General features: G+C 41.2%; 1 protein-coding gene across 10 annotated transcripts in view; it reads right to left on the reverse strand.

The window, feature by feature from the left end:
* Positions 1-27,125, reverse strand: part of LOC135101742 (small ribosomal subunit protein mS23-like) — an 80,507-nt gene that overhangs the window by 17,196 nt on the left and 36,186 nt on the right. For 9 of the 10 annotated variants that reach the window (XM_064006086.1, XM_064006030.1, XM_064006022.1 and 6 more), the window contains one exon: positions 18,086-18,247. In XM_064006086.1, coding sequence (XP_063862156.1) covers positions 18,086-18,219 — 134 coding nt within the window. In that variant the 5' untranslated portion in view covers positions 18,220-18,247. Of the gene's footprint in view, positions 1-18,085; positions 18,248-25,866; positions 26,012-27,125 lie in introns of all 10 variants that reach the window. The other variant, XM_064006079.1, reaches the window with a different exon arrangement.

Below are 27,125 nucleotides of genomic sequence, written 5' to 3' on the forward strand. Positions count from 1 at the left end.
TAGGGAGCCAAGCGGTTGGGTGTAACATTTTGGTGAGGGGTATTTTGGGGTTATTTGAGCAATATATTGAGGACTCTGATGGTCTGGATGAACTTGAGGTAATGTACAACGATGTTATGAAGTGCTGTGTGGCTGTGTGAGCTGGTGGAGTTGTGTTATTTGGTGATATGAGAGTGAGGGGTGATTGCTTGGCAGGTTAGTCAGTGAGGGAGTTGTAATTCTGGGTTTTGGAGGCATTGTAAAACACTGGGGCTGTGATTTATCATTGTACTTTCTTAATATAAGCTAAGGTAAGGTACACTGTCTTTGTACTGATACCTGTGTGATCGGGAGGGAAAGTGAGTCTTTGGGGTGGTGATAATCTGTGTGGTTCATGATACACGCCTAGGGGCTGTCTAGTAAGAGTGTTATCGTCCTTATAGTATCCTGCTGTCTACCCTAGTAAGTTGGGGCCGTAACAGGATTTATGGGGGCCTGTCTGGGATCTTTTTGAACTGTGTGTATGTATACCATGTCCAGGATCTTTTGAACTGTGTGTATGTATACCCTGTCTGGGATCTTTTGAACTATGTTTAACCTAACTGGGATGTTTTGAGCTATGTTTGTCTTAGCTGGAGGCTTGTAAATTATATTTGTTATGAAGTGTGCCACAATAAGGTAAGTTTTTTTTTTGCATTATTCACACAGGGAGTAACAGGTGTATTTTGTGTGTAATTAACAATATTTGCTTTATATGGACAATGGCTGAGTCTAATGTGACAAAAATTTTTGGAAACATGTGATTTGCATTATTTATATCAGTGTACACAGGAGGAATTGTGTGAAATAGCAGGTAGCTGGCAAATAACTCTGAAAAATAAACTGAAGGAAGAAATGCAGAAAGAGTTATTGGAGAAGTTAGGTGAGAGGGATGTATACAGTACTGGTGAAAGGAAGAGTGAAGGTGCAACAGCAAGCATGCATGAAAATGTTAAAACACAGGATGAGATGCTTGCCCTGGAAAAATTTAAAACTGAGTGCCAGATGCAAATAGAGAAAGAAAAATCAAAGCAGGAAAAGAAATGAAAATGAAACAAATGGAGCAAGAAAGCATAAGTGTAGATGATGATGCACACAGGGTAGAAAGGAGAGTGAATTATCTACCATAGTTTGTAGAAGATGAGGAAGATTTTTTCACTCAGCCTGAAAAAAATGGCACAACTGAGAAACTGGGAAAAAGCAGACTGGGCATTTTTAGTGCAAATTATATTCAAGGGTCAGGCAAGAGAAGCCTATGCTTATTTAGACCTTACAGAATCAAGAGATTATGATGTAGTGAAAGAGGCAGTATTAAGAACAGCTGAACTAGACCCTGAAGTGTATAGGAGAAAATCTAGAGATATTAAGAAGTTGCCAAACATGACATATTTGGAGATGGCAAGACATTGCTCCATTAAATTTGAAAAATGGTTAATATCTAAAACTGTCCAGACCTTTGAGCAATCAAAACAACTAATGCTGTTGGAACAATTCTATAGTCAATTGTATGGCAACATGAGATATGAGATTAGTAAGGAAAATATAGATAATGTGTTGGATGAAGGACGCAAGGCAAACCAGCTTAGTGAGGCATATGCAACACAGAAAATATTTTATAAATAAGAAGGATAAGTATAGGAATAACCAAAATAAATTTAATGGAGGACCACAACATATGACACAACTAAATGCTGGACAGCAGCAAAGTAATTATGGGAGACAACCTTATAATAAGGCACCACAATTCTATGGCAACTCATGGTGGTTTGACAAACGCAATCCAAGTCAGAATCCACACTGGCAGAAGTAAGTAGGGGTTAACAAGCACCAGGGTGTGGGTAGGGCTCCCCAATCAAGTGTTTAGGATGTGATGAGCTTGGACATAGCAAATTTCAGTGCAAAAACAAAGTCCAAAGTCAGCAGGATTGGCAGTGTCTCATGATAAGCAGGGAGAATGTCTGGAAGACTTTGGCTTGAGACCAAGGGAAAAGCCTGTGAGGGATTTTGAGCCATTTATCACTGGAGGTAAAATAAAACTTGGAGATGGTACAGAAAAAAAAAATGTTGTCTTGAGAGATACAGGGGCCAACCTAAGCTTAATCCTCAGGAAAGCCCCTGAGTGGAATGAGGAGTCTTACTTGGGTGAGGAAGTTAATGTGAGAGGTTTGGCATCAGGACTGTCTATTCCCTTGTACTATGTGTGGTTGGAGACTGGATTTGTAGTTGGCAAAGTGAAGGTGGGTTAGGTGTGAGCAATTAATTGCCTATAGATGTGGTAGATATGTTACTAGGAAATTATTTAGCTGGTAACAAGGTTGTACCAGAGCTTCAAGTGATTGAAAATCTTTGGAATGAGGAAGAGATGGAAGCTGATCCTGAATTAGTTGGTAATGAGGATAATGACAGTGAAAAAATTGAAGAGAGTGAAGTATTTCCCGCCTATGCTATAACTCATGCAATGGCACTAAGAGAGAAGGATAATGATGTGGAGGAGAATAGCACTGAGGCCTCTCTCAGCCATGCAGACAATAATGATGGTAATATTGATGAAAATATGAATGTCACAATTGTTTAATAATGTACATGAAATAGATGATGATGTTGAGGATGTTTGTAAGGATGTAAATGAAAATAAGATTGAATATAAGGTTGTAAGCCAGCAAAATTTTTCTGTAAACACTGATGAATTGATTAAGGCCCAAAGGGCCAATGAAAAATTAAAGGAGTTATATTGTGAGGCAAAGAGAAATGATGTTCATGATGAGTATGTAAGATACAATGTGCAAAAAAGGAATTTTTATGAGAAATTGGAGAAGTGTAGATGCCCCATCAACACATCACTGGATGATGAAAAGGCAGATAGTAGTCCCTGAAGTGTATAAGAGAAAGGTAATGGAAATAGCACATGAGAGTAGTTTGTCAGGACACTTGGGAGTGAGAAAACACTGAGAAGAATTCTATCTCATTTCCACTGGCCAAATGTGAAGAAAGAGGTTGCAGAATTTTGTAAAAGCTGCGACACATGTCAAAGGGTTGGAAAAGCAAATCAAGGTATTAGTCCGGCTCCTCTCCAACCCATTCCTATAATAGACAAACCTTTCAGTATGATAAAAATGAATTGTGTGGGTCCTTTGCCAAGCACTAGAAGAGGAAATGAGTACATGCTGACCATCATGTGTGTCTCGACAAGGTTCTCTGAGGTCATACCAATGAGGAGCATAAATGCCAAGAACATTGTGAGGGAGCTGGTGAAATTCTTCTCATGCTTTGGTTTACCAGAGGTGATTCAGTCAGATCAGGGGAGTAATTTTACTAGTAATATGTTTCAGAAAATATTAAAGGGGTTACATGTACAGCAACAGTTTTCTAGTGCATATCACCCAGTCACAGGGCTGTGTGGAGAGATTCCAATAGACTCTCAAAAACACCCTCAGAATATATTGTGAAGAGATGGGAGTTGACTGGGATAAGGCTGTACCATTGGCACTCTTTGCACTGAGAGGCAGTGTGCAAGAGTCCACAGGATTTAGTCCTTTTGAGTTAGTATATGGCCATGAGGTTAGAGGGTCTTTGAGGATGTTAAAGGATAAATGGCTGGGGAGTGATGATCCTCCAAACATTTTGCGATATGTGTCAGACTTTAAACATATATTATTAAGAGCTAGGGAGATTGCCATGGAGAATTTGAAGGACGCTCAAAGTAAGATGAAGGGATCGTATGATCGTAAAGCCAGTCAGAAGATTCAATGTAGGTGATAAAGTACTTGTGTTATTTCCCATGCAAGGCCATCCAATGAAAGCAAGATACAGTGGGCCTTGCAAAATTGAAAGAAAATTGGGTGATGTAAATTACATAATGAAAACTCTTAGAAGAAGAAAGAGTAACCAATTATGCCACATCAATATGCTGAAAGAATATCATGAAAGAGATGATGAGAAAGAAGTAAATAATGTGAGTGTAGTAAATGCCACTGAAGAGGCAAGAGATGAAATATCTGAAATGAAACTGGAAAAAATGTGATGGAAAAATGTGGGAAAATTCTGGTGTATTGAAAAATCTGAGTTAAATTAAGGCACATGGAGTCGAAAAAAAAAAAAGAGAGGAATTGATTGGAGTCATTAAAAGCTTTGAAAACTTATTTCAGGACACTCCAAGAAAAACTAATGCTATCGTCCATGATGTGGAAGTAGAAAATGTAGGGCCTATAAAACAATCCAAGGAAAAGGGAATTATAAGAAAAAGAAATAGAATATATGTTGAAGCATGACTTAATAGAACCAAACAACAGTCCATGGAGTTCACCTTGTGTGTTAGCGCCAAAACCTGGTGATTCATATCCCATTCCAAGAATTGATGACTGTATAGATCATATGGGAGAAGCTATGTATCCAAAATTGATTTATTGAAAGGTTTTTGGCAAGTAGGACTAACAGAGAGGGCTAAGCTATTTTGGCATTTGCAACTATGAATGGATTGTATCAGTATAAAGTAATGCCATTTGGAATGAAAAACAGCAGCAGTTGCTTTCAAAGACTGGTAAATGATGTGCTGAGAGGAGTAAAAGATGATGTGTACATAGATGATATTGTGTTATGTTCTGAAAAATGGGAAGAGAATTTGTCACTGTTGAGAGAAGTATTTAAAAGATTAGATGATGCCAACTTGACTGTAAATCTTAAGAAGAGTGAATTTTCTAAAGCCTATGTAGAATATTTGGGATACACAGTTGGACAAGGAAAAGTGCAACCTGTGGATGCCAAGGTAAAAGACATTATGAAGTTTCCTTCTCCAACAAACAGAAAGGAATTGTTGAGATTTTTGGGTATGAGTGGATACTATAGGAGATTTTGTAATAATTTCTCATCAGTGGCTTTGCCCCTAACTAGACTATTGTCAAAGATGGTTAAGTTTAATTGGAATTCTCATTGTGAAGAGGCATTCAAGAAGATAAAGAAAATGTTGATGAATCCCCCTATACTTAGGATACCAGATTATGAGAAACCATTTAAGTTGTATGTGGATGCAAGTCATGATGGTATTGGTGGAGAGTTAATGCAGGAGCATGAAGGGGTTGATCACCCAATGTGTTATTATTCTAAGAAATTGATGTGTTATCAAGTGAGTTATAGTACTATTGAGGAAGAAGCATTGGGTTTGATTATGTCTTTAAATCATTTTGATGTGTATGTAAAAGGAACAGGAAAACCAGTTGGTCTTTACTGACCATAATCCCCTTGTGTTCTTACATAGAATGAAAAATTTAAATCAGAGGCTGATGAGATGGTGTCTGATATTGCAAGATTATGAGTTAATTATCAAACATGTAAAAGTAAAGGCAAGTGTAATTGCAGATGCCTTGTCTTGTGTACCTGAAAGGCCTGAGCTAGCTTAAAATGCTAACTCATGACTTATCTTTTTGGAAAGGGGGTCTTAGGACAACTGCAATTAGGTCAGCATGCCATTGAGGGGATTCCATTTTCTTTCCATGCAAATGGCTTCCCATTCTCTGATGCCCCAATGTATTATATACATGTACGTGTATATAATAAATACTAATGTTCTAGGCTATATTATTTATTATTATTGCTTTGATTATTGTGTTTATTACTTTGCGCTTAGTTGCTGGAAGCAGAGTGCATTGGAACTGTGTTTATTTACACGTGGGAGACCTTGCTTCCAGAAAAAAACGACTAGCCAGGTAGGGAGCCAAGCGGTCAGGTGTAACATTTTGGTGAGGTGTATTTTGGAGTTATTTGAGTGATATATTGAGGACTCTGATTGTCTGGATGAATTTGAGGTAATGTACAATGATGCTGTGAAGCACTATGTGGCTGTGTGAGCTGGTGGAGTTGTGTTATTTGGTGATATAAGAGTGTGGAGTGATCACTTGGCTGGGTAGTCGGTGAGGGAGTTGTAATTCTGGGTTTTAGAGGCATTGTAAAATGATGGGGCTGTGATTTATCATTGTACTTTCTTAATACAAGCTAAGGTAAGGTACAGTCTTTGTATTGATACCTGTCAGATCAGGAGGGAAAGCGAGAGTCTTTGGGGTGGTGATAATCTGTGCGGCTCATGATACACACCTAGGGACTGTCTAGTAAGAGTGTTATTGTCCTTATGGGGTACTTACAATATTCTGCTGTCTACCCTAGTAAGTTGGGGCCATAACAATATATATATATATATATATATATATATATATATATATATATATATATATATATATATATATATATATATATATATATATATATATATATATATATATATATATATATATATTGGACAACATATCAGTGTCTAGTATATTCACCAATATATTAATATTATTTTATACAATGTCTTTGCTGTTTTATTTAATTTTTAGTTAATATACTGCTACTCACTGTCATAACATATGTCAGTTTTTGTTTACTTTTATTATTATGCCCCTAGTGGTTAGTGTTTTTGGTCTTATTTTTAAAATGTATTTTTTTATTGATGCACTTGTATTTATGTATTTTAGCCTGAAGATGCCCTCTGTGAAGGTGAAACATTGCAAGAAATAAAGTAAAGAACAGAAATCTTTGGATGTTTTTCCTGTTCACTTCTACTACACACACACACACACACACACACACACACACACACACATATATATATATATATATATATATATATATATATATATATATATATATATATATATATATATATATATATATATATATATAGACACCTGCCGAAATGATAATTACTCCCAGTGAGGTCTAAAGCACTGTTCAGGGAGTGCTGTGAACTTATCATTAAACACAGGTGTGACCTCACTAAACGTTTCCCTTTGTGTCTCACAACACAAGGGGGCAGTCACAGCCTGCCCTCTAAAGACAACTCTCTTCCTCCACACAAAACTACAAGCACCTAATAACATACACACCCTTCACTTAAAAATTTCAAAATTATCATGGCGACTCCTACACCAGCCTTGGAGTCCCCATCTGGCGAGGGGACCATAAATGTCCCCAGGTCGGACTGCCTTTCTGTCGGCGACCCTAAGTATCTTGACAACCCCTCAACTTTTTCTTCATTAACTTATGCAACATTTGCAGTCAAAGATCTAATTTTCAATCTGTAGAACACCACCTCTCCTCTTCTAAACTTCATCTTCTTTTCCTCACTGAAACTCAGGTTGTCTGAGGCAACTGACGGTAGTCCCTTTTCTGTTCCCTCCTACTTTCTCTATCCTCATTTTTGATCCAAAGCTGGATGTTGCATTTATGTGCGCAATGACTTAACCTGCTCTTGTGCCCACGCTCTTGAATCTTCTGAGTTTTCCACCATCTGGCTACGACTATAGAGTCACTCTCAAATTTAATTTATCTGTGCTGTATACCTCTCACCTAACTCCTCTGACTATATAAGAAATTCTTTGACTACTTAACTTCCAAAGTGGAGCACGTTCACCACCAGCTTTGGCTTTCCTCTCCCTTCACTGGCTGTCCTGGTGAACTAGCCTTCAACTTTGCTATCCTCCATGACCTAGAGCAACTGGTGCAACACCATACTCGTATTCCTGACCATCTTGGAGATACGCCCAACATTCTTGACCTTTTCCTGACCTCTAATCTTTCTGCTTATGCTGTTACCCTTTCTTCTCCGTTGGGCTCCTCCGATCATAATCTCATATCTGTATCTTGTCCTATCGCTCCAATCCCTCCTCAGCGAAAATGCCTCTGGCGTTTTGCCTCTGCTAGTTGGGGGGACCTGAGGAGGTATTTTGCTCATTTTCCTTGAATTGACTACTGCTTCTGTGTCAGAGACCCATTTTTGTGTGCTGAGCGCATAACTGCGGTGATAGTGTCTGGCATGGAGGCATACATTCCTCACTCTTTTTCTTGACCTAAACCTACCAAACCTTAGTTTAACACAGCTTGTTCTCGTGCTATACATGATAGAGAGGTGGCCCACAAAAGGTACTTAAGCCTTCCATCACCAGAATCTCATGCACTTTATATTTCTGCCCGGAACCATGAAAAGTCTGTTCTCCAACTAGTCAAAAACTCCTTCATTAACAGAAAGTGTCAAAACCTTTCAAGATCTAACTCCCCTTGTGACTTCTGGCATCTAGCCAAAAATATCTCCAATAACTCTGCTTCTTCTTTCCCTCATTTATTTCAACCAAATGGCACTACTGCTATCACATCTATTTCTAAAGCTGATCTCTTTGCTCAAACCTTTGCTAAAAACTCTACCTTGGATGATTCTGGGCTTCCTCCCTCTCCTCCACCCTATGATTACTTCATGCTACCTATTAAAATTCTTTGCAATAATGTTTTCCATGCCCTTGCTGGCCTAAATCCTCGGAAGCCTTACGAACCTGTTGGGGTCCCTCCCATTGTTCTCTGAAACTGTGCCTCCATGCTTGCACCTTGCCTAGTCAAACTCTTTCAGATCTGTCTGTCAACATCTGCCTTTCCTTGCTGGAAGTTTGCCTACATTCAGCCTGTTCCCAAAAAAGAGTGACTGTTCTAATCCCTCAAACTGCTGTCCTATTGCTTTAATTTCCTGCCTATTTATAAAAAAAAAAAAAAAAAAAAAAAAAAAAAAAAAAATATATATATATATATATATATATATATATATATATATATATATATATATATATATATATATATATATATATATATATATATATATATATATATATATATATATATAATCTACCTATATATATCATTTTTTTTTTTTTTTTTTTTTTTTATGTAGGAAGGATACTGGCCAAGGGCAACAATAATCTAATAAAAAAAAATGCCCACTGAAATGCCAGTCCCTTAAAAGGGTCAAAGCAGTGGTCAAAATTGGTGGATAAGTGTCTTGAAACCTCCCTCTTGAAGGAATTCAAGTCATAGGAAGGTGGAAATACAGAAGCAGGCAAGGAGTTCCAGAGTTTACCAGAGAAAGGGATGAATGATTGCGAATACTGGTTAACTCTTGCGTTAGAGAGGTGGACAGAATAGGAGTGAGAGAAAGAAAAAAGTCTTGTGCAGCGAGGCCGCGGGAGAAGGGGAGGCATGCAGTTAGCAAGATCAGAAGAGCAGTTGGCATGAAAATAGCGGTAGAAGACAGCTAGATATGCAACATTGCGGCGGTGAGAGAGGGGCTGAAGACAGTCAGTTAGAGGAGAGGAGTTGATGAGACGAAAAGCTTTTGATTCCACCCTGTCTAGAAGAGCAGTATGAGTGGAACCCCCCCAGACATGTGAAGCATACTCCATACATGGACGGATAAGGCCCTTGTACAGAGTTAGCAGCTGGGGGGGTGAGAAAAACTGGCGGAGACGTCTCAGAACACCTAACTTCATAGAAGCTGTTTTAGCTAGAGATGAGATGTGAAGTTTCCAGTTCAGATTATAAGTAAAGGACAGACCGAGGATGTTCAGTGTAGAAGAGGGGGACAGTTGAGTGTCATTGAAGAAGAGGGGATAGTTGTCTGGAAGATTGTGTCGAGTTGATAGATGGAGGAATTGAGTTTTTGAGGCATTGAACAATACCAAGTTTGCTCTGCCCCAATCAGAAATTTTAAAAAGATCAGAAGTCAGGCGTTCTGTGGCTTCCCTGCGTGATATGTTTACCTCCTGAAGGGTTGGACGTCTATGAAAAGAGGTGGAAAAGTGCAGGGTGGTATCATCAGCATAGGAGTGGATAGGACAAGAAGTTTGGTTTAGAAGATCATTAATGAATAATAAGAAGAGAGTGGGTGACAGGACAGAACCCTGAGGAACACCACTGTTAATAGATTTAGGAGAAGAACAGTGACCGTCTACCACAGCAGCAATAGAACGGTCAGAAAGGAAACTTGAGATGAAGTTACAGAGAGAAGGATAGAAACCGTAGGAGGGTAGTTTGGAAATCAAAGCTTTGTGCCAGACTCTATCAAAGGCTTTTGATATGTCCAAGGCAACAGCAAAAGTTTCACCAAAGTCTCTAAAAGAGGATGACCAAGACTCAGTAAGGAAAGCCAGAAGATCACCAGTAGAGCGGCCTTGACGGAACCCATACTGGCGATCAGATAGAAGGTTGTGAAGTGATAGATGTTTAAGAATCTTCCTGTTGAGGATAGATTCAAAAACTTTAGATAAGCAGGAAATTAAAGCAATAGGACGGTAGTTTGAGGGATTAGAGCGGTCACCCTTTTTAGGAACAGGTTGAATGTAGGCAAACTTCCAGCAAGAAGGAAAGGTAGATGTTGACAGACAGAGCTGAAAGAGTTTGACTAGGCAAGGTGCAAGCACGGAGGCACAGTTTCGGAGAACAATAGGAGGGACCCCATCAGGTCCATAAGCCTTCCGAGGGTTTAGGCCAGCGAGGGCATGGAAAACATCATTACGAAGAATTTTAATATGTGGCATGAAGTAGTCAGAGGGTGGAGGAGAGGGAGGCACAAGCCCAGAATCGTCCAAGGTAGAGTTTTTAGCAAAGGTTTGAGCAAAGAGTTCAGCTTTAGAAATAGATGTGATAGCAGTGGTGCCATCTGGTTGAAGTAGAGGAGGGAAAGAAGAAGAAGCAAAGTTATTGGAGATATTTTTGGCTAGATGCCAGAAATCACGAGGGGAGTTAGATCTTGAGAGGTTTTGACATTTTCTGTTAATGAAGGAGTTTTTGGCTAGTTGGAGAACAGACTTGGCATGGTTCCGGGCAGAAATATAAAGTGCATGAGATTCTGGTGAAGGAAGGCTTAAGTACCTTTTGTGGGCCACCTCTCTATCATGTATAGCACGAGAACAAGCTGTGTTAAACCAAGGTTTAGAAGGTTTAGGACGAGAAAAAGAGTGAGGAATGTACGCCTCCATGCCAGACACTATCACCTCTGTTATGCGCTCAGCACACAAAGACGGGTCTCTGACACGGAAGCAGTAGTCATTCCAAGGAAAATCAGCAAAATACCTCCTCAGGTCCCCCCAACTAGCAGAGGCAAAACGCCAGAGGCACCTTCGCTTAGGGGGATCCTGAGGAGGGATTGGAGTGGTAGGACAAGATAAAGATATGAGATTGTGATCGGAGGAGCCCAACGGAGAAGAAAGGGTGACAGCATAAGCAGAAGGATTAGAGGTCAGGAAAAGGTCAAGAATGTTGGGCGTATCTCCAAGACGGTCAGGAATACGAGTAGGGTGTTGCACCAATTGCTCTAGGTCATGGAGGATAGCAAAGTTGTAGGCTAGTTCACCAGGATGGTCAGTGAAGGGAGAGGAAAGCCAAAGCTGGTGGTGAACATTGAAGTCTCCAAGAATGGAGATCTCTGCAAAAGGGAAGAGGGTCAGAATGTGCTCCACTTTGGAAGTTAAGTAGTCAAAGAATTTCTTATAGTCAGAGGAGTTAGGAGAGAGGTATACAGCACAGATAAATTTAGTATGAGAATGACTCTGTAGTCGTAGCCAGATGGTGGAAAACTCGGAAGATTCAAGAGCGTGGGCACGAGAGCAGGTTAAGTCATTGCGCACATAAATGCAGCATCCAGCTTTGGATCGAAAATGAGGATAGAGAAAGTAGGAGGGAACAGAAAAGGGGCTATTGTCAGTTGCCTCAGACACCTGAGTTTCAGTGAGGAAAAGAAGATGAGGTTTAGAAGAGGAGAGGTGGTGTTCTACAGATTGAAAATTAGATCTTAGACCGCGAATGTTGCAGAAGTTAATGAAGAAAAAGTTGAGGGGGGTGTCAAGACACTTAGGGTCGTCGACGGAAAGGCAGTCCGACCTGGGGACATTTATGGTCCCCTCCCCAGATGGGGACTCCGAGGCTGGTGTAGGAGTCGCCATGATTTTAAAATTTTTTGAGTGAAGGGTGTGTGTGTTATTAGGTGCTTGTAGTTTTGTGTGGAGGAAGAGAGTTGTCTTTAGAGGGCAGGCTGTGACTACCCCCTTGTGTTGTGAGACACGAAGGGAAACGTTCAGTGAGGTCACAGCTGGGTTTAATGATATATATATATATATATATATATATATATATATATATATATATATATATATATATATATATATTTTTAGATAGGCTGGAAATTAAAGCAATATATATATATATATATATATATATATATATATATATATATATATATATATATATATATATATATATATATATATATATATATATATATATATATATATATTTTTTTTTTTTTGTGTGTAGGAGGGACACTGACCAAGGGCAACAAAAATCCGATAAAAAAAAAAAAAAATGCCCAATGAAATGCCAGTCCCATAAAAAAGGGTCCAAAGCAGTAGTCAAATATTGAAGGATGTGTCTTGAAACCTCCCTCTTGAAGGAATTCAAGTTATAGGAAGGTGGAAATACAGAAGCAGACAGGGAGTTCCAGAGTTTACCAAAGAAAGGTATGAATGATTGAGAATACTGGTTAACTCTTGCGTTAGAGAAGTGGACAGAATAGGGGTGAGAGAAAGAAGAAAGTCTTGTGCAGTGAGGCCGCAGGAGGAGGGGAGGCATGCAGTTAGCAAGATCAGAAGAGCAGTTAACATGAAAATAGCGGTAGAAGACAGCTGGAGATGCAACATTGTGGCCATGAGAGAGAGGCTGAAGAGAGAGGAATTGATGAGACGAAAAGCTTTTGATTCCACCCTGTCTAGAAGAGCAGTATGAGTGGAACACCCCTCCGGCCATTAGAAGCATACTCCATAAATGGACGGATAAGGCCCTTGTACAGAATTAGCAGCTGGGGGGGGATGAGAAAAACTGGTGGAGACGTCTCAGGACGCCCAACTTCATAGAAGCTGTTTTAGCTAAAGATGAGATGTGAAGTTTCCAGTTCAGATTATAAGTAAAGGACAGACCGAGGATGTTCAGTGTAGAAGAGGAGGACAGTTGAGTGTCAATGAAGAAGAGGGGATAGTTATCTGGAAGATTGTGTCGAGTTGATAGATGGAGGAATTGAGTTTTTGAGGCATTGAACAATACTAAGTTTGCTCTGCCCCAATCAGAAATTTTAGAAAGATCAGAAGTCAAGTGTTCTGTGGCTTCCTTGCACAAAATGTTTACTTCCTGAAGGGTTGGGCGTCTATGAAAAGACATGGAAAAGTGCAGGGTGGTATCATCAGCGCAGGAGTGGATAGGACAAGAAGTTTGGTTTAGAAGATCATTAATGAATAATAAGAAGAGAGTGGGTGACAGGACAAAACCCTGAGGAACACCACTGTTGATAGATTTAGGAGAAAAAAGTGACCATCTACCACAGCAGCAATAGAACAGTCAGAAAGGAAACTTCAGATGAAGTTACAGAGAGAAGGATAGAAGTCGTAGGAGGGTAGTTTGGAAATCAAAGCTTTGTGCCAGACTCTATCAAATGCTTTTGATATGTCCAAGGCAACAACAACAAAGTTTCACCAATATCTCTAAAAGAGGATAACCAAGACTCAGTAAGGAAAGCCAGAAGATCACCAGTAGAGCAGCCTTGACGGAACCCATACTGGCAATCAGATAGAAGGCTGTGAAGTGATAGATGCTTAAGAATCTTCCTGTTGAGGACAGATTAAAAAACTTTAGATATGCAGGAAATTAAAGCAATACAACAGTAGTTTGAGGGATTAGAACAGTCACCCTTTTTAGGAACAGGCAAAATGTAGGTAAACTTCAAGCAAGAAGGAAAGGTGGATGTTGACAGACAGATCTGAAAGAGTTTGACTAGGCAAGGTGCAAGCACGGAGGCACAGTTTCGGAGAACAATATGAGGGACCTCATCAGGTCCATAAGCCTTCCAAGGGTTTAGGCCAGCAAGGGCATGGAAAACATCATTACGAAGAATTTTAATAGGTAGCATGAAGTAGTCAGAGGGTGGAGGAGAGGGAGGAACAAGCCCAGAATCGTCCAAGTTAGAGTTTTTAGCAAAGGTCTGAGTGAAGAGTTCAGCTTTAGAAATAGATGTGATAGCAGTGGTGCCATCTGGTTGAAATAAAGGAGGGAAAGAAGAAGAAGCAAAGTTATTGGAGATATTTTTGGCTAGATGCCAGAAGTCACAAGGGGGAGTTAGATCTTGAAAGGTTTTGACACTTTCTGTTAATGAAGTTTTGGACTAGTTGGAGAACAGACTTGGCATGGTTCCGGGCAGAAATATAAAGTGCATGAGATTCTGGTGATGGAAGGCTTAAGTACCTTTTGTGGGCCACCTCTCTATCATGTATAGCACGAGAACAAGCTGTGTTAAACCAAGGTTTGGAAGGTTTAGGACGAGAAAAAGAGTGAGGAATGTATGCCTCCATGCCAGACACTATCACCTCTATTATGCGCTCAGCACACAAAGACGGGTCTCTGACATGGAAGCAGTAGTCATTCCAAGGAAAATCAGCAAAATACCTCCTCAGGTCCCCCCCAACTAGCAGAGGCAAAATGCCAGAGGCACCTTCGCTTAGGGGGATCCTGAGGAGGGATTGGAGCGAGAGGACAAGATAGAGATGAGATTGTGATCGGACGAGCCCAACGGAGAAGAAAGGGTGACAGCATAAGCAGAAGGATTAGAGGTCAGCAAAAGGTCAAGAATGTTGGGTGTATCTCCAAGACGGTCAGGAATACGTGTAGGGTATAGCACCAATTGCTCTAGGTCATGGAGGATAGCAAAGTTGTAGGCTAGTTCACCAGGATGGTCAGTGACAGGAGAGGAAAGCCAAAGCTGGTGGTGAACATTGAAGTCTCCAAGAATGGAGATCTCTGCAAAAGGGAAGAGGGTCAGAATGTGTTCCACTTTGGAAGTTAAGTAGTCAAAGAATTTCTTATAATCAGAGGAGTTAGGTGAGAGGTATACAGCACAGATAAATTTAGTATGAGTGACTCTGTAGTCGTAGCCAGATGGTGGAAAACTCGGAAGATTCAAGAACGTGGGCACGAGAGCAGGTTAAGTCATTGCGCACATAAACACAGCATCCAGCTTTGGATAAAAAATAAGGATAGAGAAAGTAGGAGGGAACAGAAAAGGGGCTACTGTCAGTTGCCTCAGACAGTTGCCTGAGAATCTTGGAGATACGCCCAACAATCTTGATCTATTCCTAACATCTAATTGTTCTACTTTAGCTATTACCCTATCTTCTCTGTTGAGGTCCTCCGATCACAGACTCATATCTGTATTTTGTCCTATCACTCCAATCCCTCCCCAGGATTCCCCTAAGCAGAGGTGCCTCTGGCATTTTGCCTCTTCTAACTGGGGAGACCTGAGCAGGTATTACACTGATTTTCCTTGGAATGACTATTGCTTCTGTATTAGAGACTCATCTCTGTGTACTGAGCGCATAACAGGGCTGATAGTGTCTGGCATGGAGATGTACAGTCATCACTTTTCTTGACCTAAACCTTCCAAACCTAAGTTAAACACAACTTGTTCTCATGCTATACATGATGTAGAGGTGGACTACAAAAGCTACTTGAGTCATTCCATCACCAGAATCTCACTCTCTTTATATTTCTGCCCAAAGCCATGTCAAATCTGCTCCTCAACTAGCCAAAAACTCTTCATTATTAGGGTGTCAAAATCTTTCAAGATCTAACTCCCCTCATGACTTCTGGCACCTAGCCAAAAACATTTATAACTATGCTTCTTTCCATCCTTTATTTCAACCAGATGGCACCACTGCTATCACATCTGTCTCTAAAGCTGAACTCTTCACTCAAACCTTTGCTAAAAAAACTTTACCTTAGATGATTCAGGACTTGTTCCTCCCTTTCCTCCACCCTCTGGCTATTTCATGGTACCTATTAAAATTCTTCGCAATTATGTTTTCCATGCCCTCGCTGGCCTAAACCTTCAGAAGGCTTATGAATCTGATGGGATCTCCCCTATTATTCTCCAAAACTGCACCTCCTTGCTTGCACCTTACCTAGTCAACCTCTTTCAGCTCTGTCTATCAACATCTACCTTTCCTTCTTGCTGGAAGTTTGCCTACATTCAGCCTGTTCCTAAAAAGGGTGACCATTCTAATGCCTCAAACCACTGTCCTATTGCTTTAATTTCCTGCCTATGTAAAGTTTTTGAATCTATCCTCAACAGGGAGATCCCTAAACATCTATCACTTCACAACATTCTATCTGATCATCAGTATGGGATCCTTCAAAGCTGCTCTACTGGTAATCTTCTGGCTTTCCTTACTGAGTTTTGGTCATCCTCTTTTAGAGATTTTGGTGAAACTTTTGCTATTGCCTTAGACATATCAAATGCTTTTGATAGAGACTGGCACAAAGCTTTGATTTCCAAACTACCTTCTTACAGCTTATATCCTTCTCTCTGTAACTTCATCTCAGGTTTCCTTTCTGACCATTCTATTGCTGCTGTGGTAGATGGTCACTGTTCTTCTCCTAAATTTATTAATAGTGGTGTTCTTCAGGGTTCTGTCCTGACATCCACTCTCTTTCTATTATTCATCAATGATCTAAACGAAACTTCTTGTCCTATCCAATCCTACGCTGATGATACCACCCTTCACTTTTCCACTTCTTTTCATAGATATCCAACCCTTAAGGAAGTAAACAGTTCAAGCAGGGAAGCCACAGAATGCCTGACTTCTGATCTCCCTAAAATTTCTGATTGGGAAAGAGCAAACTTGGTATTGTTCAATGCCTCAAAAACTCAATTCCTCCTCCTATCAACTTGATGCAACCATCCAGACAACTATCCCCCCCTTCTTCAATGACACTCAATTGTCCCCTCTTCTACAGTGAACATCCACAGTCCATCCTTTACTTATAATCTAGACTGGAAACTTCACATCTCATCTCTAGCTAAAACAGCTTCTATGAATTCAGTTAGGCATTCTGAGACATCTTCAGCAGTTTTTCTCACCAGCTGCTAACTCTGTACAGGGGCCTTATCAGTCCCTGTACGGAGTATGCTTCTTATATCTGGAGGTTCCACTCATACTGTTCTTCTGGCAGGGTGGAATCAAAAGCTTTTCATCTCATCAACTCTCCTCTAACTGAATGTCTTTAGCCTCTTTCTCATTGCCGCATTGTTGCACCTCTTACTATCTTCTACTGCTATTTTTATGCTAACCTCTTCTGATCTTGCTTACTGCATGCCTCCCCTCCTCCTGCACCCTCACTGCACAAGACTGTCTTCTTTCTCTCACTCCTATTCTGCCCACCTCCCTAATGCAAGAGTTAACCAGTATTCTCAATCATTTATCCTTTTCTTTGGTAACCTCTGGAACTCCCTGCCTGCTTCTGTATTTCTACCTTCCTATGACTTGAATTCCTTATAGAGGGACGTTTGAAAACATTTATTCTTCAATTTTTTACTACCGCTTTGCACCCTATTCAGGGCCCGTCATCTCAGTGGGCTTTTCTTTTTTTACTGTTTTTTTATTGCCCTTGGCGAGTGTCCCTCCTACAAAAAAATCTCTCTCTCAACTCATATTCCTGTAAAACATGATTTAATACTATATCTTGTCATTCCATTACCAGCACAGCATTCCAATGTTTAAGATTTTTTTTGGTTGTGTAGATGTTAGTGGTTGCTGTTCTTTATATAAGTGGTCTACTTATATACAAGGTATACCAAAAGTTACTAATTTCCTGGCCAGAAATCAAGGGGTCAACCTTTTACTTTAGATTGATCTATGCTTGAGGAAATATGGTAATTCTAATCTATGTGCATTTTGATTATGTATTATATATAAGTATACCTAGCGTGTGTTGAACGTTTCAACAAAAAGCACTGAAACCACAATATAAAGTAAGTCAAGTAGAATATTATAAATTCATGAGCTTCATCTGATACAGGCATAATACATCTCTTCATTAGTAACTCGCAAAGATTTATCTTGTTTACTGGTCATAATAAGTAAATATTTCATTTCTGAAGCCAGAAGTTGCTATTGCCCCTTCATATGTTTGGATTTCAAGAACTTTAACGTAAGAAATCTTATCCTTTTGTATAGGTTGATTACCAGTTTTTTGGCTAAATATTTGACCTTCAGAACTCAATCTATACAAAAGGAAATACAGTATATAAAGCAATGTGAAGGTTGTGTATGTGAAGTGTGTACCATGGCATAACAAAGTAAAAAGTTAGGTTTCTAAATAAGCCATCTATCTTACATACCCTCTGATGACATCTTCTGGATAAAAGATTTGTTTTATTTCCTTTATGACGGGTGATCTATCATAGTGAGGCTCGTATCTTGGAGGAAAAGCTTCATAAATATCATACCATAATGGTTTGTCTTGTGGCTTCATTGCACCAGATTTCAGTAGCCCTGTTGCCCTGAAACACAAATATATGTTGTTATATGCTGCATAAATTATTAAAGAAGAGTACAGTGGGATGGAGAAAGATGAGAGACTGATGCATCTATTGCTGAAAGGTTGGGTAGGCTAACATATATATTTTCTAATTTTCCCCACTTCTTTTTAATGCGCCATATTAAAAGCACTACCAAAAGCAGAAATTAATGTACATCATACAGTAGTTAAATTGTAACCAGCCCCTTCAGGGACTTGCAGCAAGCAGGATTATTGCTATTAGTATTGCCTTGTAGCGAGAGCAAAGCAGGTGGGTGGTGCGTCATCCCCCCCAGTCCCTTCTCCTATCCCCCCTCTCCACTGTCACGTGACTGTGTTGGTGGGCATGTCTGCCTTTGTGTGCAGCATGTGCAATTAGTAGCAGGAGAGATATGAGAGAGAGAAGACGTGCTTTAGAGAGTCCAGACAAAGGCATACTTGGGGAGGGTTTTATATATATATATATATATATATATATATATATATATATATATATATATATATATATATATATATATATATATATATATATATATATATATATATATATATATATATATATATATATATATATATATATTTTTTTTTTTTTTTTCTTTTTTTGTAAAACACCAATTATTATTATTATTATTCTTGCCAACCATAAAAGGCCCTATAGGAGGCCAGAATCAGAAGGAACCCTGATATTTGAGAGAGAGCATTTGTGACTCAACTTATGACTACTCCTGTGACAGAAAAGAATTCTGTGTACAGCATTGCATCTACAGCATTTACAGTATTGTATCTATTAGTTTGAAAGGAGCAGGAACTGTCCTCTCCCCACCTTGTTTCCACCTAAGGGCAGTGTCTCATCATGCTTCTATCGTGTGTGTCTACATGTCATGTGGTTGTCAAATGCTACTTATGTCCAGGCTTACAGCTGTGCTTGCCTGGAATTACAGAGTTATCTCATAACCTGTGCTAAGCAACAGTTGTCCACATTCTTCCCAGAGTTCCATCAATTTTATAGGAGGTGGGGGTCTGTCTTCTGGAAAATGATGGATGCATTGTTGTCTAGTCAGAGCTTATAATACTTTCTTAGATCCATTACAGTGGGTGACTGTCCAATGAGGTATTACACCTCGACTTGTGTGCGTACATTGTCTGCACTGTCTGTCCCTTAGAATGTGGATTATTTATTCTTTCCACCAGGGAGGGTTAAATTATAAAGTGGATTATTGATTCTTTCCACCAGGAGGGTTAAATTAGCATTCATTATATATATATATATTTTTTCTGTCAGTGAATGAAACCATGTGGTGACCTCATAGATTTGATAATTGTAGATGACCAGCAGGAGTCTGGATTCATTCACTAAGCTCATGTAGGAAGTGACTTAGGGAGGCTTACTGAAACTAGTGGCATTCATGACAGGGGCTGAACCTGGTCATAACAGAAATTGGCAATTTTGCCAGGATTACTGGCAGCTTTGTAGCAACATGGGGGAGACAGTTTATTGTTGTTTATTTTGTTGTCCTTTGTGTGCCTGTACTCAGCTTGTGCCATGAACAGACAGACTGGTAGCAGGAGTGACTCACGGCCCTAGTCCCCTGCCTCTGCCAGGAGTGGCAGTGTTGATTTGACACAGTTTGGTGTGAGGACACAAAGTCCCACAAGTAGTATCCAAGGCTGTGTTAGCCCTGCTCAGTGTTGGTGATTTTCCCAGACAGAAGGAATGTCCTAGGAAATGAAATTTAAATTGGAGATGGAAAGAATGGAGCTGGAAGCCAAGGAAAGGAGATTGGAGGCTGAGAAGGAGAGAGAATTGAGAAGGCTTGAGTTAGAAGCTGAAGCCGAGGCAAGAAGGCTAAAGACTAAGGAGATAGAAGCCGAGAGACTTGAGGCAGAGAAGGAGGAGAGGATGTAAGAGAAAGAAATGAAGATCCTTGAGGCTGAGAGAGAGAAGGAAGAAGCTGAGAAAAACTGAATATTGAGTTGGAGAAGACTCGAATAGAAGTTAATTCACAACATGGCTTGCGAAAGGAGGAGTGAAGGAAGATACAGTAGAAAGCCAGGTGGTGAGAAATTTGAAATTAATACCCAAGTTAGATGAAAAAAAGTAACATAAGAACATAAGAAATAAGGGAAGCTGCAAGAAGCGACCAGGCTTACACGTGGCAGTCCCTGTATGAAACACACCTACCTATTTCCATCTGCTATCCCCATCCATAAACTTGTCTAATCTTCTCTTAAAGCTCTCTAGTGTCCTAGCACTAACTACATGATTACTGAGTCCGTTCCACTCATCTACCACTCTATTTGAGAACCAATTTTTTCCTATCTCCTTCCTAAACCTAAATTTTTCAAGCTTGAACCCGTTATTTCTTGTTCTAGCCTGGTTGCTGATCCTAAGAATTTTGCTTACATCTCCCTTGTTATAACCCTTATACCACTTAAAGACTTCTATCAGGTCCCCTCTTAACCTACGTCTCTCTAAAGAATGTAAATTTAACAGCTTCAACCTCGCCTCATAAGGAATACTCCTCATCCCCTGTATCCTTTTAGTCATTCTCCTCTGTACTGATTCTAATAGACCTATATCTTTCCTGTAATGTGGGGACCAGAACTGCACCGCGTAGTCTAGATGAGGTCTGACCAGCGCCAAGTATAACTTTAATATTACTTCCGGTCTTCTACTTTTAACACTCCTAAAAATGAATCCTAGTACCCTATTTGCCTTGTTTCTGGCTTCTATGCATTGTTTCCCTAGACGGAGTTCAGAGCTAACTATAACTCCTAAATCTTTCTCGTACCCTGTACCTACCAGAGTTTGGTTGTCTAATGTGTACCTATTGTGTGGGTTTCCTCTACCTACGCTAAGCACTTTGCATTTATTGATATTAAATTGCATTTGCCATCTATCCGTCCATTCATTCATTCTATCTAAGTCTGCCTGCAAGGCGATGGCATCCGATTCTGACCTAATTAATCTACCTATCTTTATGTCATCCGCAAATTTACTAACATCACTACAAATTCCACTATCCAAGTCATTGATATACATTAGAAATAACAATGGCCCTAATACTGATCCCTGTGGCACCCCACTAATTACATGACCCCACTCGGATTTCAAGCCGTTTATTACCACTCTCTGCCGCCTGTTACCAAGCCATGACCCTATCCAGCCTAACACCTTCCCATCTATCCCGTGTGCCCTAACCTTTCTCAGGAGCCTTTGATGGGGTACCTTGTCAAATGCTTTACTAAAGTCCAGATATAAGATATCATAACTATCACCATTATCTACTGCCTCGTACACCTTACTGTAAAAACTTAACAAGTTTGTCAGGCAAGACTTCCCCTTCGTGAAGCCATGCTGTGACTGATTTATCAAGTTATGTTTGTCTAAATGTTCCCTAATGTTCCTCGCTATTATTGACTCTAACATTTTACCTACAACTGAAGTTAAGCTGACAGGTCTATAATTAGACGCTAAAGTTTTATCTCCTTTCTTAAAGATGGGTACTACATTAGCCTTAACAGAATGGTTCAGCTTTGAAAAGAAGGCCTCCGAGTTTGATTGCCCTCAGGAGAGATGGGTTGGCCTTGTTGCCAATATGTTGAATGGCAAGGCTCTTGAGGTTTATGATTGGATGTCTGTGGAAAATGTGGAAGGTTATGATATGAGGAGTTTAAACGCTGATGTTATGATAGTCTACATGCTACAGCCCGAGCCCTATAAGCTACAGTTCTGTGAAGGGAAGAAGAGACCTAGTGATTCTTACCAAAAATGTGCTTGCTAACTTGAGAAATCTAGCAATCCATTTGAGAAATGGATTGCTAGTGAGCAGGCCACTTCCTACCGTGAGTTAAAGGAGCTCATGGTGATGGAGCATTTTGTAAATGTGGCTGAGAAAGAACCTGTACTGCTGCTCTAGGAGAAAAGATTTAAAACCTTAAAGCAGGCAGCTACATGGGCAGATGACCATGTGTTGGAGCATTGGCCCATGCCTCGGTAGATCAGTGGGACATCTGGAGGGGCTAGTGACAGTTTGTCTGGAGGCACAGCAGATGCTGGTTTATCAACAAGTCCACAGTATAATAGTGGCTTCAGTAATGTCTGGGTGAGTAAGCCCTCTTGGAAGTCTCCACCCAGCCCTCAACAGAGACAGACTGGGAGCATGCAGCATAGCACTCCCAGATACAGTTCTCAGCCTATGTGCCATTACTATAAGAATCCTGGACACTTTTAAATTTAATTGCCCTAAGTTAGTGACACCCACAGCATCCAAGACCCCCAGAGGCTGGTGGCTTTGATTGTATCACATGACCGAGGTGTTAAGAGCAAGATCTGGTCAGTGTTTGGTTGTGAGGGTGGAAAGGCAGAAAGTACTACCTCCTTGTCAGTTGATACTTCACCATCTCCCATGAGGTGTGGTTTGGACTGGTGCCATCCATTTTTGTGTAAGGGCATGGTTGAGATTGCTGGGATTGAGTACCCCATTACTGTTTTGAGTGACAGCTACACAACAATTGCTGTGCAGAAATGTTACTGGGAGGCAAGTTGCCTCCAATAGGCTTGTGTAGTGCTGGGGAATTCGCGCCGTAGACAGCGATGAGGTTTGTATGCCCGTAAGTGACTGCAGAGGTGTGGGTGGCACTAGTGGAAGACCTGCTACCGTCAGGTATGAATTTCCTTCTAGGGAATGACCTGGCAAGTGGGAGAGTTTGGGTGCAGCCCCCATTCCAAATCTGAAGGCTGTTGATGTTCCTAATTCTGTTTCTGTTATTACTTGCCCTAAGGCGAGGCGAGTACCCAGGCGTCAGGCGCTTGCTTGTTCTGCGACTCCTAGGGTCTGCTGCAATAAGGCAGGGCCACCAGAAGAGGAGTGCAGTATTTGTGTTGATGCCACAGTGGAGACAGAGTGCCCAGGGGCCTGTCCCACTGCTGGCAACCAGTGGAATAGGCCTCTGGGTGAGTTGGATTCATCCTTGATCATTGTGTTGGAGCTGACTGCACTACAGCAGAGCTACCACAGGAGGCACATGACTTTGGTGGGATTGTTGCCAAAGGTGAGGCTGGAGTGATGGGTTTAGATTGCTTGTTTGATGGCTTGTCTCACCCTGTGGAGCCTCTTGGAGGTGGCACTCAGGCAGAGTTGTCACCTGGAGTGGAGGCTGTGGGCACTGGTACTCGGTCCGAGCCCCAGCCTGTTGTGTCTGGTATGTTAGGGCTCACTGCCGAGGGTGGGGAGACTCCTAACTCTGCTGGGGAAGTGGGAGTTTCCTCCCCTGTGGGGTGTAACAGAGGCAGGGAGCAGGCTACTCCCTTGCTAGGACTAGACACAGTGGGTGTCTGCTCACGTAGTGAGCCAATTGTGTTGATAGATGTTGATAGTACAGCTGCTAATATGTCCACAGAGCTGTTGATAGTACAGCTGCTAATATGTCCACAGAGGGTTCTGTCCCTCAGGGACGTGTTACCCCACTACTTGCCGAGGCAGGATTGGAGGACAAGGAAGTAGAGGGTTGGCTGGAGTTTATAGGGGAGGATAACAACATTTTGAATACCCAGCAGAGAGAGGAGGACAGAGGTTTGGAGCTCCAATTTGTTGTGTCATCCGCAGTTAAGGAGGCACATGTGCAGATAGTATGTAGCAGCCAGATGTTTGGTTATTTTGGAGTCAGGATGACTTGGGAGCATTTGCTGTGGTTTTGATGGCTGGATGTGACCATGTTTGTTAAGTGTAGCTGTGTTGGTCAGGTTGGCAAGCCTGATTACTCTTGTCTGGGATCCCTCTTACCTGTGTTATATCAAGTGTTGTTTCCCCTGGTGTGGAGGTTGTGAGATGTTGCTAGCCCAATCCCTCCTTCCTGTGGGAGTTGTTATGTTGTAGCTGATGTGGGCATTACAATGCCGCATCGAGAGGCAATGCTGGGTAAGGCTGCCAGTGATGTGTTACTTGCCGCTCAAGAAGTACCCTCAGTATTGTTGGGGGCTTCATGTAACCAAGCTGTTATTAATTGTCAGGTGCTGGGCATGAGAAGTGTAGTGTGATGATTGATGCCATCTACCTTGAAGCAACAAGGAATTGGGCATGATGAGAGGATTGCACGCAGGAGCAGTTGCAGGGACCAGTAAAGCTGGGCCAGAGGCACCATGGCCGAGCTCATGTTGAAGCCAGGGTTTGTTGTGTTGTGATGGCCACGTGTTAGTTTCGCTCCACACTTTGGGAATGTGTGTGTTGCGTCCTGGAAAGGAGCAGCCATCGGTTTGTTGGGATGATTCCTGTGTAAATGACTGGTTGGCAAGGGAAGTGAAGAATGATAGCAGTGTTGTGTCTGATATTGAGAAATGGGCTTGGTTGTGTCACACCTGGAAAGTACTATTTTGTTTGATTAACCCTTTCCTTCCGGCAATCGTATATATACGATTGCAAAAATGCGTCCGTAGCGACGGAGATCATACCTGTAATCAAGAATTTTCGCGCCTCAATTTTGAGCTCCAAGCGCGGTTTCTTGAGTCAGATGGTGTGAGTGGAAGTGTCTGGCATGTTTCCACATGTAGTCTTGTCACTAGCTCTGGAAATTTAGCGGTAACTAAGCTATTTTCCCTTTCTCTGGGTGACACTTGGCAACCCCAGCGACCCGCTGGGTGGAAAGCACCATGATAAGTGCGAAGAGACATCCTGATAAGAGCGAAGGATCTCAGATCATAACTCACCATGGAGCAGGACAGAACATATGTATTTACCAATGCTTCTGAGTTTGAAGACAGTGACAGTGAATATTTAGAAGAAGAAACTGAAGAAAGCGAAGACATTAGTGAGGACTCGGAAAATGATTTACAGGATCCACCTGTTTTATCAGAACAGAGAGATGATACCTATCATTCTTTCATGTTAATTTTTTCATTATCTTCGATTTTATAATAAAATGGTAGAAGGTAACTTGTCAGAGAGAGAGAGAGAGAGAGAGAGAGAGAGAGAGAGAGAGAGAGAGAGAGAGAGAGAGAGAGAGAGAGAGAGAGAGAGAGAGATAATGTTATTTGCCTGAAACTTAATATGAAAAGGGATGAAATCTCTCTCTCTCTCATTGGAAGTGTACAATTTCCCCTCCAAGATGAGAGAGAGAGAGAGAGAGAGAGAGAGAGAGAGAGAGAGAGAGAGAGAGAGAGAGAGAGAGAGAGAGAGAGAGAGAGAGAGAGAGAGAGAGAGAGAGAGAGAGAGAGAGAGTGTGTGTGTGTGTGTGTGTGTGTGTGTGTGTGTGTGTGTGTGTGTGTGTGTGTGTGTGTGTGTGTGTGTGTGTGTGTGTGTGTGTGTGTGTGTGTGTGTGTGTGTGTGTGTGTGTGTACACAGCGGGAGGAGGAGGAATCCTTGATAAGGCATAAACTGAACTTTCAGAGGTCACATCGAGCTACAAAGTACATCACTGTATTCAGAATAACAAAGAGAAAATAATTATTAGTATTTAAACAATTTTCTGACAATTTCTAGGTTTACCATTTTTAGCTGTCACACAAAACGGGAAAATAATTTAAGCGCCAGAAGGAAAGGGTTAAGAGCAACCAGAAGGCTCCTCTTGTTTTTGCTGAGAAAATAGCACTTTTATTTTATCTACTTTATAGGTGTGACATGACAGCTCTGAGGAGCCGGGAGCGGGCAAGCTGGAGCGAAGTTGTAGGTGGTGAAGGCCCAGAGGTGAGAGTAGTGTATTCTCCAGTGAGTAGACTTAGGGGGCCGGTGAGTTAGACTTGCTTGGTGGCCTGAAAGGGGAGTCTGTTTAGCCAGGAAGTATATTCCTATATATCGTCACAGCCTGGTAGTGCTGTGATGATGCACCAGGAGGCTACAGTCCCTGGTGGGTGCATTGAGTGTGGCAAGGGCACAAGGTTTTCACTGCTTGATAATTCTTGCGTTTGTGTAGTGTGGAGAAAAAAAGTGCAGAAGAAGGAACAGGCTGTATAGTAGAGAGCAGGAGAAGTGGGGACTAAGTGGAAAAGTAGTGAAGGCAGAGGTGAGATGACAGAGAAGGAAGAGAAAAGACAGGAGTCATAGAAGGAGCTAGAGCAGCCGTAGCTGCTAAATGATGTAAAGTGACCTAGATACGACTCTGCAGGAGTAAACCTTCACACCCATATAGCCAAGGAGATCATAGGTCCCGGAGGAGAGCCAGAGACAGATCTCAAGGGAGGAGTAGGAGGAGGAGGAAACTGCACTTTGAGTATGAAGGGCCAAGGTGGACCCCTGTTCTTTCTTGTTGCCATGATGACTGTTTCTGTTAATGTTATAGCTCTCTGTTTTGTACTTTGTATGCGTCCTGTTTAGTATGATGTGACCTGCTCTGAGTTGTTGTGTGCATATGAGCCCTTTTTAGTATGATGTGACATGCTCTGAGTAGTCGTATGCAGTCTTGAGTTCTTATTTGTTGTATGCACTAAAAATTTTGCAAGCTTTTGTGTACCTTACAAAATTTTTCTGTAAGGAGTGTTAAGTGCTATGTAAATTATTCGAGAAGAGTATAATGGGAGGGAGAAAGATGATGAGGAGAGACTGATGGATCTCTTACTGCAAGGCTGGGTAGGCTAATATATATATATTTTTTTCTATTTCCCCCACTTCTCTTTAATGCACCAAATTAACATCACTATCTCTTCTATACCCCCCATCTCCATTGTCATGTGACCAAGTCGGCAGGTGCAACTGCCTTTGTGTGTGACACATGGGTAGTCAGTAGCTGGTGAGATAAGAGAGAGAGAGAGAGAGAGAGAGAGAGAGAGAGAGAGAGAGAGAGAGAGAGAGAGAGAGAGAGAGAGAGAGAGAGAGAGAGAGAGAGAGAGAGAGAGAGAGAGAGACTTGCTTTAGAGTCCAGACAAAGGC

This window comes from Scylla paramamosain, chromosome 1, assembly GCF_035594125.1.
Source record: "Scylla paramamosain isolate STU-SP2022 chromosome 1, ASM3559412v1, whole genome shotgun sequence".
Classification (NCBI taxonomy): domain Eukaryota; kingdom Metazoa; phylum Arthropoda; class Malacostraca; order Decapoda; family Portunidae; genus Scylla; species Scylla paramamosain.